Raw genomic sequence first — 11,542 nt, forward strand, 5'->3', positions numbered from 1 at the left:
TGCATTAAGTGGTCTTTATTTGTTTCACATTCAGTTATTTATTATCAGTTCTTCAGTTAATTATACAAGTATGATACGTTATTTTATATTTTCTGTGGGAATTTCCATGTAAAATAAATACAAAATACATTCGTGGTTTAATGAACACTCAGTGAAGCCATTTTTTTTTTTCCTGAGGTATTCCTTTCAGTCTGGTTTTATCCCAGATCTTTCTTTTTACTTCCCCTAGGAAGAGTCTATTAAACCACACAAACAGGTCTGGAAGCAGTGAATTTGCTTTAATTACATTAGACGATCTTTTTGATCTCATCATACAACACCAACACAAAGGCACCGCCCATGCCTCTCAATACATTGGACCAGGCACCTTTGAAGAAAGCCTTGCCTCCCTCGTCTTTGGCAATCTTCCTCCAGCAGTCCAGTGTCCCCGTGTACATAATGTCAGCTGTGGAAACAAACAATGGTAAGGGCTCCGTAATTCTTTTTTATTTTTTTATTTTTTACTTTTTCATTGATTAAGGTATTACATATGTGTCCTTATCTCCCCATTGCCCCACAACCCCCCAACTCATGCCCTCACCCCCTGTTGTCGTGTCCATTGGTTAGGCTCATATGCATGCATACAAGTCCTTTGGTTGACCTCTCCTCCTTACCCCCACCCTCCCCTACCTTCCCTCTGAGGTTTGACGGTCTGATCGATGCTTCTCTGTCTCTGGATCTGTTTTTGAAAGAGACTTTCCCCCTGAGAGACCTCTGCACACAGTGTCACAAGTAAGTCGCTTGAGCTCCAACTCCCAGCTCTATGCTGTGTTCAACTAGACATCCCTTTCCTGCATAACTGCTAGGCGGGCTCTCTTGTCATTCCTACTCCTTTAACTCAAGGTGCGAACTGTGGCAATCAACCAGCTAGTTCACAGACATCACACTGTAAAACGGGAGCAGGGTGGAACAGCAGTGTTTAACTGGGTAGTCAGAAGTGTTTAACTGGGTAGTGCCCTTTTTATGGATGAGAAAAATAAGGCCTACTCTCAGGATATACTAGTCCAAGATTACACAGTTAAAAGAGCCACAACTATTAGGTTGAACCAAATGAAACTAACACGACTTTTTTACATTAAAAATGGCAATTTCATATATTTCAACCTATGGGAGCTAAGACCTTTTCTATTGGAGCAGGCTGCTTGAGGCTATCCCTTGTCCACCTAAGTCACCTTTCCCTGCCTGTCATAACGAGGTAAGAGAAGAATCATTGTTAAATAAACCAGCTAGTTACTTCAATTCTTCCCCCTTGCTTCTGCACCCAGCTTCTAAGGCTGCGATTTTCCACCTTTTTCATCTCATGGCACACATAAATCACTAACATTTCATCACACCAAAAATATATATTTTGCCAATCTGACAAAATTGATTCATTCACTCCGGATAGCTATTGTGTTGACTATTGTCATTTTTTTATTTGACAGTCTAAGGGAAAAGAAATCAGTGTCCCTGACTAAATAATCAGCTTTTGCATGTTTTAAAAATTCTTGCAGATAATCAAAAAGAATTGACCAACAAAATAAGACCCGAAGCATGGAGGCATGGAACAGAGTGACATACCTCGATGTGGGGTTGGGATGAGAAGAGATAAACCAAAGAACTTATGTACTTATATGCATAACCCATGGACACAGGCAATAGGGTAGTGAAGACCTGGCGGGGTGGGTAGGGACTGGGAGGAGGGGAGTAAAGGGGAGGGGGGAGGGGAGATATCTAGATATCTGTAATACTATCAACAATAAAAAATATATTTAAAAAAAATTATTGCGGCACACCGGTTGAAAATCGCTGCTCTAAGAAAAAGGGCCTAAGGCCTCTATCATGCTAGATACCTAGTTAAGTCCACCTCTAAATATCCCATTTTCTATGTTCTTATCTATATGATAACAAAGTTCTCTAGAGAAATAGTTGAGAAGCTTTCTTTTGTAAATTCTTATCACATGATTTTAACAATTGGAATAATGAAGACTGAAAACAGTACCAAACAGTGTTCTCTTCGGGCAGGAAAACTATGCTTTAGATCAGTAGGTGCCAGGCTTACCCCCCTTCCGGCCAGACTGCATCATCATCCTACGGCGCACAGTGTCAAAGGGGTAGGACACCAGGCCCGCCACCGCCGTCACGGACTGAGCGATCATCCAGCTGATGAAAATGTGCACATTCTTGGGGTCAGGCAGCATCCCTGCGGGCAGAGCCAAAAGCCAAATGGCGATGAAGTGATTCCTCTCAGCAGCTCCGCCAAAAGCAGGAGGAGATGGGAAGAGGCTACGTAAACCTCCAACCCCAGGCCCCCCCTTTCAGCGGAACCTGGCTACCCTCGCTGGATCTAGGGAAGCCGAGTTCTGCCCAGCGTACAGGACATGTTGAAATGGTCCAGGTTACGCTCAGGAACTGACAGAGCCATGGGAAGAGGGGGCTGGTCTGCCCTTCCTCTCAATAACGCAAGGCCAGAGCTTGTTTCAGTAGAGGACCAGGAGAATCCTCTAGCTCAGTGGTTCTCAACCTTCTGGCCCTTTAAATACAGTTCCTCATGTTGTGACCCAACCATAAAATTATTTGCGTTGCCACTTCATAACTGTCATGTTGCTACTGTTATGAATCGTCATGTAAATATCTGATATGCAGGATGGTCTTAGGCGACCCCTGTGAAAGAGTCGTTCGACCGCCAAAGGGGTCGCGACCCACAGGTTGAGAACGGCTGCTCTATAGCCTCACATCACCACCGCCTCATTCCAAAGCCTCAATTTAGCCCAGAGACCAGGAAAGAAACAGGATTAATACATATAAAGTCCTTTGTGAGTTACAAGTCCCCTTGGGGTCCTGTCTGCAGGTCGTCCGCCTCCTCCCCAGGCCGCCCCCCCCTCCTCTGCCCCCTAAGCCCTTCTCTCACCCTTGGCAGTATCATAGACTCCAAAGTAGGCAGCTCTGTAGATAATGATGCCCTGGACAGAGACGCTGAAACCCTGGTAGAGACCCCCAAGGCCATCGGACTTGAAGATCTTGGTGAGACAGTCGCCCAGACCACTGAACTCACGCTGGGCGCTACCCTTGCCCACGTCGGCAGCCAACCTGGTCCTGGCGAAGTCCAGCGGGTAGACAAAGCAGAGGGAGGTGGCCCCAGCTGCCCCACCGGAAGCCAGGTTACCGGCAAAGTAGCGCCAGAACTGCTTGTGCCGGTCCACGCCCCCCAGGAAGATCTGCTTGTACTTGTCCTTGAAGGCGAAGTTGAGAGCTTGGGTGGGGAAGTAACGGATCACGTTGGCCAGGTTACCTCTCCAAAAGGAGAGAAAGCCCTGCTCCTTGGGGATTCTCACCACGCAATCCATGATCCCTTTGTACTGTTGCTCAGCGCTGATCTGTTTGCTGGCATGCTGGACCTGCAGGGAGGCGGGGCACGGGGGAGGAGTTGGGTGTTAGGAGGAGCAGGACAGAGGGAGAAGGAGAAAAGGGCAAGCGAAAAAGAACATTTGCACTTCCTTGATTTGCTTTTTAATAAAAAATGTATGGGGAAATCAAACAACTAGGGGAAATGAATGGTAGCTCCTTGGATAACAAGCCCATAAATCCAATTTTGCCTCAATTATCAGGGCATTTGAGAGAAAATGTCCTGCCCCAAATAGATGGAAAAGATGATTGAATTGTGTGCTGAATTTTCCTAGGGGCCAGAATTGTGCTAGGGACTTACTGGGACATAAAAATGATAAACCCCCCCCACACACACACCCCAAAGGACACCCGTGCTCTTTATAGACATGATGAGCAGGAGGTGCTGATTTCTCAGTCGCACTCCAGTCTCCCTGGAGACCAGGATCTCTGAGTAGTAGCTGTTCTAACAGAAAGAGAGTAAACCCACTAGGCACTAGAGCCTGGAAATTTTCAGGCACATTATTATCCAAGTAACCAGCTGTTGAGGGGTCTGTTGCTGTTGTGAGCAATGTGTTGGGGTTTTTCTTGTTATTGATCATTTTGACTCCCAAATGGAAGAGGTCCAATTCCTCACTGACAGGCCCATGTCTTTTGGACAAGTGAGAAAAAGAGGATAGATGGGAGGGGGTGATGATGACAGTGATGATGATGATGGTGGTATGCCATTTGGTGACTAGGCTGAAGTGGAAAAGATTTGGGGAAGGGATGAGTAAGGACGGCCATCTGAGTTTATTCTAAAAATTGCTTAATCTCTTCAAAACCCGTTTCTTCAAATGTAAAGTTGAAGGAGAGAATCCCTGCCCTACAGGGGTTACATAAAGATGAATGAAACATATATGTCATCCTCTAGCCTAGTGCATGGGATACACAGCAGGCGAATTCCTCTATAATAATTATTTTAAGGTTTTGATAGTAAAAGGCGGGTGCAGGTGGAAAGGTGCAAGCAAGGGGACATTGAAAATCAAAAGGTGAGTCCGACCTAAGAGGCCTGAGTGCGTGCCAGGGCTGGCCCAGGCGCAGGATCTGGCTGGCTGTAACCCGCTCCGGGTGGGTTTCCATATATAGACACCGGCCGCTGCGCGCCACCCGACACCAGGAATCTGCTACTGACGCCGGACGGGTCTGCGCAGGGGGCACCTTCCCCTTGGCAGGCCGGGCGCAGGGCCTGTGGCCTAGCGCAGATCTGCTGCGGCCCGCCCGCCACCCGCCACCCGCCGCCCGCCACCCACTCCCCTCGCCGCTGCGCCCAGCGCGTCCCGCGCGCCCTGCCCGCCGCCTGGCTCGCTGCGCCCCCGCCCGCGCCCGCGTCCGCGCCCGCTCCGTCCCCACCTGCAGCAGCAGTTTGACCCTCTCGATTGGGGCGACCGCAGTCTTGGAGACGGCAGCGGCGATGCCACCAGCCAGGAAGTCCTTCAGGAAGCTCAGAGCCTGATCACTCATGATGCCAGCCGGGCGCACACAGCCTCTGGGAGCCGCGCTCTTGCTCTCGCCTCCGCCGGGCCAGGCACAGCCACCCCGTCTCCGTCCCTGCGCGTCGCGAAGGGGCCGCCTACCTCGCCCCGCATCCCTCCTTATATCCCCCGCCCGGCCTCTCGCGAGAGGAGGAGGGACCCCGAGGCTGTGCACACAGTGCGCATTGGCTGGGCAGGTGCTTGGACCCCCCCCTGGCCGCCCCCCTCTTCTGCAGAGGGCAAAGGGGGCGAAGGCGCTTCCGGGAGGCAGGGGTGGGCTGGGGGCTGTGCCTTCAGCCTGGGACGTTTAAAGGGCACATTCATGTTATCTGTCCCGGCGACCAGAGGGAACACCGTGTCTCTGCAGCATGTGGGCCACTGTATTTATAGCACAAGACGGCTTAGGCTGGGCCGACTGGGGACGGATGCCTCTAGCCCGGCTTTCTTTAACCTCGGGCCTGCACGGGCCGCTCCGGGTCAGGGCGTTTCAGGCTGATTTTTTCTTCTTCCCCGAATGGTGTCCCTCGCTGCCTGGATCTGGGCCTCTTCGGAGTTGTGTGCTCTCACAAATAACGAAGATCCTCCAAAATAAATACTAACGTCACTGGATGCTGTGATTACCTAACACAATCTGGCAACCTGCTGAATCCCCTCTTCTCCCCATTCAGCGGTTCAACCATTCATTCTGCTTTCAAATATTCATGTGCCCAGCACTCGGCGGCACCAGGAAAGACCACATGCAGGGGGCTGCTAGGTGAAGAGCTGTTTCAGCAAGGTGTGTGTGTGTGTGTGCGTGTGTTGCTTTTCTGTTACCCCTAACAGTCTGATGACACTAAGAACAGGGACCCCTCTGAACGGAATCTCAGCACGCATTCTGGGCAGAACGGTCTCAGGCAGCTGGCGGCTTCCCGCCAGAGTAGCTGGGGGACCAGGATATTAAGAGAAGGTCGAATCCTTGGCCATACTTGCCTCCTTTTAACAGGCACCTGGACTTGGGAAGACTATGCTATCTAGTCCTAGGAAATTGATTGCAACTAGTCCCTCCCCCCACCCCCCAATATATTACTATGAGCCTGGATCCTTAATATTTTTCAGGCAATTCATATAATCACCCGGGTTTGCAAGTACAGCTGTTCCATCCCCTAGGATGATTGCAATTTGTTTTTCACTCTAAACTCTTTACCCTGTTCTATTCTTTTCCCACCCTTGTTCCTGTTGTTTTGTACATTGACAAGTTTATTCTTTTCTTTTTTTTTTCACCAGCTTGCTGATGAATGCAAACATCAGGTTGGGTGTCGACTGAGCTGCAGCTGTGTGTCACCCGGGGTCTGGACACTTCAGTGGAGCAGAGGTCACTGGTTGGGCGCCAGGACTGCAAAGGAGATGCATTTATTTGAGGTTGGGGCAGAATAGAGTTCGGAAATGCAGGTGAGCTGTGTGAACTGCTAACAAAGTGCAAACGTACCAAGGTCATAGCAGGCAGAAGGTCAAGAACTCAGGATAAGCAGAAAAGCCCTCTATGCAGTCATTCAACCAACACTTGAGCTACTGAGTTCCAGGACCGAAGTTTGGCCCTCTGAATTCAAAATGAGATAGCTCAGTCCTCAGGAACCTTACATTCAGCAGGTGACATATTTGTCACGTGTTTAACTTTATTCACCCACAGCTTCACATATAGATTTCCACAGATCAGCACAATCCACGTATTAGTCATTTCTTCTCCTTAGAGGGCACTGTATTCCATCTTGTTAATACAGAGTAATTGCCTAATTCCTTTTCCTTCTAACTGTATGTTAGAAATGTTTCTTAGGTTTATAATGAAAAATGGTGCTGATATATAAAACTTCTGCACAAATTTTACTTTCTCCCTTTACTTTATTTTTTCTTCTCATGTATTTCCAAAATGGAATGGATAGATTGAACATTTTAAAAGTTTGGGTTTTTTTTTTTTTTGAGTATCTGCTGCATATTGAACAATTGCTCTCCATAAATGTGGAGCCAGCAGCCATGGAGATGGGACTCTTGTTTCCCACAGATCCTCCTCCAACACTGGCTTGAAAAAAAAAAATCTTTCAGTTATTTGTGTTTTGTGAGTTCTAATTTGTGCCTCTTTAATTGCTATGAAACGGTACATGTTCATATGATTTGATTTAACTTGTCAGGGTTTTCCTTCTACATAGATTTTTAATGTTCCTTGACCACTTATGGCAGGAAAGCAGAGTACTTCTTCATATTTACAACAATGTTTCATATATTGGGGGCAATAAATACATGTTGAGTATTTTTCATCTTGTTTTTCTTTTGATATTTATGTTATTACATTGTTCTAACTGTTATTTATTTAACTATGAACAGATCCACAATATGATGATATCCTTCATGTTTTAGTGTAAATGTATCTCTTTTGTAGATAGATTTGTCAGTTTGCCCTGCTAGGTAGTCTATTCCAATTCTCTTGGTAGTTATTTTTTTCTAGAGGCCAGTGCATGAACTTCATGCACGGGGTGGGGGGGTTGGGGGGGTGGGCGGGGGAGTCCCCTCAGCCCAGCCTGCACCCTCTCCAATCTGGGACCCCTCTGGATCGGCCCTACACCGGCAGTTGTACATCCCTCTCACCATCTGGGACCGCTGGCTCCTCACTGCTCACCTGCCTGCCTGCCTGATCGCCCCTTACTGCCCTCCCGCCAGCCTGGTCACCCCCAACTGTCCCCCCTGCTGACCTGGTCACCCCCAACTGTCCCCCCTGCTGGCCTGGTCGCCCCACGCAGCCTGCTGTTCAATCGTTTGGTCGTCCCTCATTAACCCCCCTGCTGACCTTGTCATCCCATGCAGCCTGCTGTTCAGTCGTCTGTCTGGGTGTTTCGGTCGTGATGGCCCCTGGCTTTTTATATATTAGGGTTTGTTTATTTATTTATTTGTTTGTTTGTTTATTTATTTATTTATTTTAATCCTCACCCAAGAACATGCTTACTAATTTTAGAGAGAGGGGAAGGAAGAGAGAGAGAGAGAGAGAGAGAGAGAGAGAGAGACATTGATGTGAGAGAAGAGGATCAATCAGTTGCCTCCTGTACTCGCCCTGGGCATGTGCCCTGACCAGGAATTGAACCCACATTCTTTAGGTGTATGGGTCGACACTCCAACCAACTGGGCCACACCAGCCAGGGTGGTAGTTATTCTTTAAAATGTATTATAAGAGTGTATGATTTAATTTCATTTTTCTCCATACCATTCTTGGGTATCCCAACACCAATTCTTAAGTAGATATTTTCTTTTCTTCATTATTTGTCTTATATTACTAATTCCAGTTTGTCATGTATTAATTTCTTATAATAGCTTTAATTTATGAAATCATCATACCATGACTTATTTAATTACTGGACTTAAAAAAATAACAGTTTATATGTGATAGTACAACCACTTCAAAACATGAAAAGTTTTATCTGCTTAAATGCCTGGATTTATTGTCACTGTCAATTTGTTCAATTATTTAAACATCACCAGGAAACTTTAACAGACATTTAAATTAAATTAAATACTAAGTTAATATTTAATTTGAGATGTTAACGTTTAATTCAGGAAGTATCCTCTTTGTTTTAATTTTACTAATTTTTCATAGTTTCTAAATGAGAGGTATCATATTTCTCCTTGGCTTCTGTCCAATGACCCTGCCGTGTCGGAGGAGCTTGACAAGAGGCTACACGTGGAGATCCATACACTGACCTCTCCCTCCACTGACTTTCTCAGAAAAGGGAGACCTCACATGCCCTCAGGAGCATGAGCTGCCTGTGATCATAAGATCCAGGTATCGCTTACACAGGCACTGAAAGAATGGTGCTCAGCGGAACATGTGTCTACCCGCAGTCCCAGTGCTCAGTGGCTTTCTGCCAAGGAGAGAATGGACAGGCTGCTAGGAGATGAGAGAGAAAACTCTGCTTTCAAACTTGGTCGCCTGGAGACTGGGGGCGGCGGGGATGGGGCTGTGCAGAAATGAGAGACGGCACGGAGCTAGCCTTTGGACTTTTAGTGGAAGCTTGTAAAGAATTAATCTATTTTACTGAAATGGGAATAGAGAATGGGAGCTGCTAAAGAGTCAAAGGCAAAGAAAGAAAAACACTTAAAAGGATTTGCTGATGGTGGTGACTGCACAATGCCTGTGTGTTGGCGAATATCTAAAACCTGTAGGAACTTGCACACACGATTACTATTTGTTCACATGGTGAATTTCAGCTTAGCAGAGAGGAAAGAATTCTGAAAAGTTTATTTTTTGATCATATAAGATCACATATGAGTTGCTGAATTTCAATCAAAGGTGATTAATAGACTCATTCTGTACTGCTTTGAAAAGACAAAAAATAAGTGCAATATTTCTCCAGAGTTATTCCTCAGGGTAGCTTAATCAATTAGAGCAATGCCTTCTTTAAAATAAAGTGCCTTTATCATGACCTTATTAAAGCGGGCACACACACACACACACCATACATATCTTCAGAAATCACAAGTGTTCCTGCAAAGTACTCCAACCACAAGCTCCCATTTAGCTAATGCCAAGCAAAACTGTGGAACTGCAAAGTGTGAGTTTACAGAAACTTCTTACCCTTTAGTGATCAGCTCCCTTGGGACTCTACTTTCCTCCTACTCTTCCCCATCAAAATAGAAATTATCTGAATAGTTCACATAATGCATTCATTCATTCTTTTCCTTTGCACCTTTCAACAAGCATGTTGAATGCCTTCTCTGGACACCGACACTCTGTGGGGTACTGGTGATGCAAAAGTCAGGAAGGCAAGATTGCAGCCTTGGGGGACCTAGCAGGGCAGGTACCCACACACTTGTGTGGCCTACCAGGCTGTTCCCGCACGGTGTGGCGTGAGTCCACGTAGGGCTCTTACTATACTTCTAGGCGCATGACTTTTGACTGGTTACCTGTCAGATCTTGTATTTTTCACATTGTATGAACCAAAAAGTTGCATGAGAGGGATTTGAGGCATCATTATTTAAAGTAGGTGATTTCTGGGGGCAGAGGGACCTCTAAGTCATTAAAAAGAAAAGAAAAAAGATGATCAGATGGACTTCTTCCTGAAGACCCTCATCCCTGGAGAATTGACTCAGTGGTTGCTGGAGGCAGAGAGCCTGGGGACTCCCCCACAGGGACAGCACACTCCCTCCCCATCCCACACAGGCAGGCCCCCTCCCCCATTCCTACATAGAGATCCACAGCTTCTCTCATCTTCCCATCTCCTCCTTACTTTATCCAAAACTCCCAACAGCATCTCAGTATTTGATGGCACAATTAAGCTTATTTTTATGTGTGTATAAGTAATGCCTTCCGACCATAACCATCCACCTTTACCTTCTGGTTTCCCTGGCTTGCATTCTCTGTGAATAAAGCCATTACTCACCTGGACTGAACTTGATTGATTTTCCAAGTACGTTCTGAGCTGGCTTCCCTAGTATTCAGTGTTGCACACACCCTACCAATCATTTCTATAAAACACTTGCTTTATTCCTGTTATTATTAAAATCAATGTCTAATGAAGGTTACTAGAGGGGCCATTTTTGCTCATCTGTATCGCTAATAAATAGCAATTTTAATGAATGAGGTGTTGTTTTGTTTTTTAACATGCTTCTTTTACCCAGGACCCTTTCCCCATTTGGTCAGCTGGACATTCTATGTCATTGCCTCAGAAAAAGAAAACATCCAGAAAGCAGAGAAAGTCGTCTATTTGTGTCATTAGAATTTCCAGAGGAAGAGAAAGAATTCAGATATATACCATAGATTTGGTAGAACACCTGAGGGAAAGCAGTGTGTCTTGCCCACCCCACCCTTCCAATGATTACATCAAGTTTTCCCAAATCTGAGGGGAAAGGAAGATTGCGAGAGAGAGAGAGAGAGAGAGAGAGAGAGAGAGAGAGAGAGAGAGGAGTCAGAGGCCAGCGTGGTTCCTGGAGAAAGGGGGCCCAGGACTCTCCCCAGCCCAAGGAGGCAGCAAGAAGCAGGGAGAAAGGGCCAGGCCTTGTTATAGTACAAAGGTCAGAGGCAGCCTCAGAGTTCATCCAAGCATGAAAGTGAGCAGGAGAGCAACTCCCAGACTCCGCAGGCCAGCCTGCTAGCGTGAAGGAGCCTGCAGAGCCCCATGAGGCTCTCCTGCCCCAGGGGGGTGCGGGCCGGCAGAATAACACCTTGTTTCAAGGTCACCAGAGTTAGCTGAGAGGAAGCCAGACCTGGAGAGCCTCATGGCTGGGAATGAGGCAGGTGTCAGGAGTGACCTTGACGGGGCCATGACTGAAGATCAGAAAGGAATAAGGACCCGGCAGCATAGATATAGGACTATCCAGACCACATGGCCCTCCGTCCCCATCCTCAGTACCACAGAAATTCCTGGACTTTAGAAATTCCTGAAATTCCACTGGAAAACAGCAGAGAGACAAGGGGACACTAATCATTTCCACCAACGGGCAGAAGGGAGTCTCTTAAGTGAAACTCAGTTGTTTTGTACAGCTGAGTTTGTCAATATTCATTCTTGCTATAATATTTTCTTAATTTTAAAAGATAATACGCTGCCTTGGCCTGTTTGGCTCAGTGGATAGTGTCGGTCTGCAGAGTGAAGGGTCCTAGGTTCGATTCC

At 46.7% G+C, this 11,542-nt stretch overlaps 1 protein-coding gene across 1 annotated transcript; it reads right to left on the reverse strand.

Annotated features, from left to right (window-relative positions):
* SLC25A4 (solute carrier family 25 member 4) lies at positions 1-5,024 on the reverse strand. The gene is made up of 4 exons (XM_059685683.1): positions 4,795-5,024; positions 2,930-3,416; positions 2,081-2,221; positions 1-445 (listed from the first exon to the last, which is right to left on the reverse strand). Exons 1-4 carry the CDS (start codon positions 4,903-4,905, stop codon positions 288-290), a joined length of 897 nt encoding a protein of 298 aa, XP_059541666.1. The 5' UTR covers positions 4,906-5,024; the 3' UTR covers positions 1-287.
* Between the last annotated feature and the right edge of the window lie 6,518 nt (positions 5,025-11,542).

This window comes from Myotis daubentonii, chromosome 2, assembly GCF_963259705.1.
Source record: "Myotis daubentonii chromosome 2, mMyoDau2.1, whole genome shotgun sequence".
NCBI classification, from domain to species: Eukaryota; Metazoa; Chordata; class Mammalia; order Chiroptera; family Vespertilionidae; genus Myotis; species Myotis daubentonii.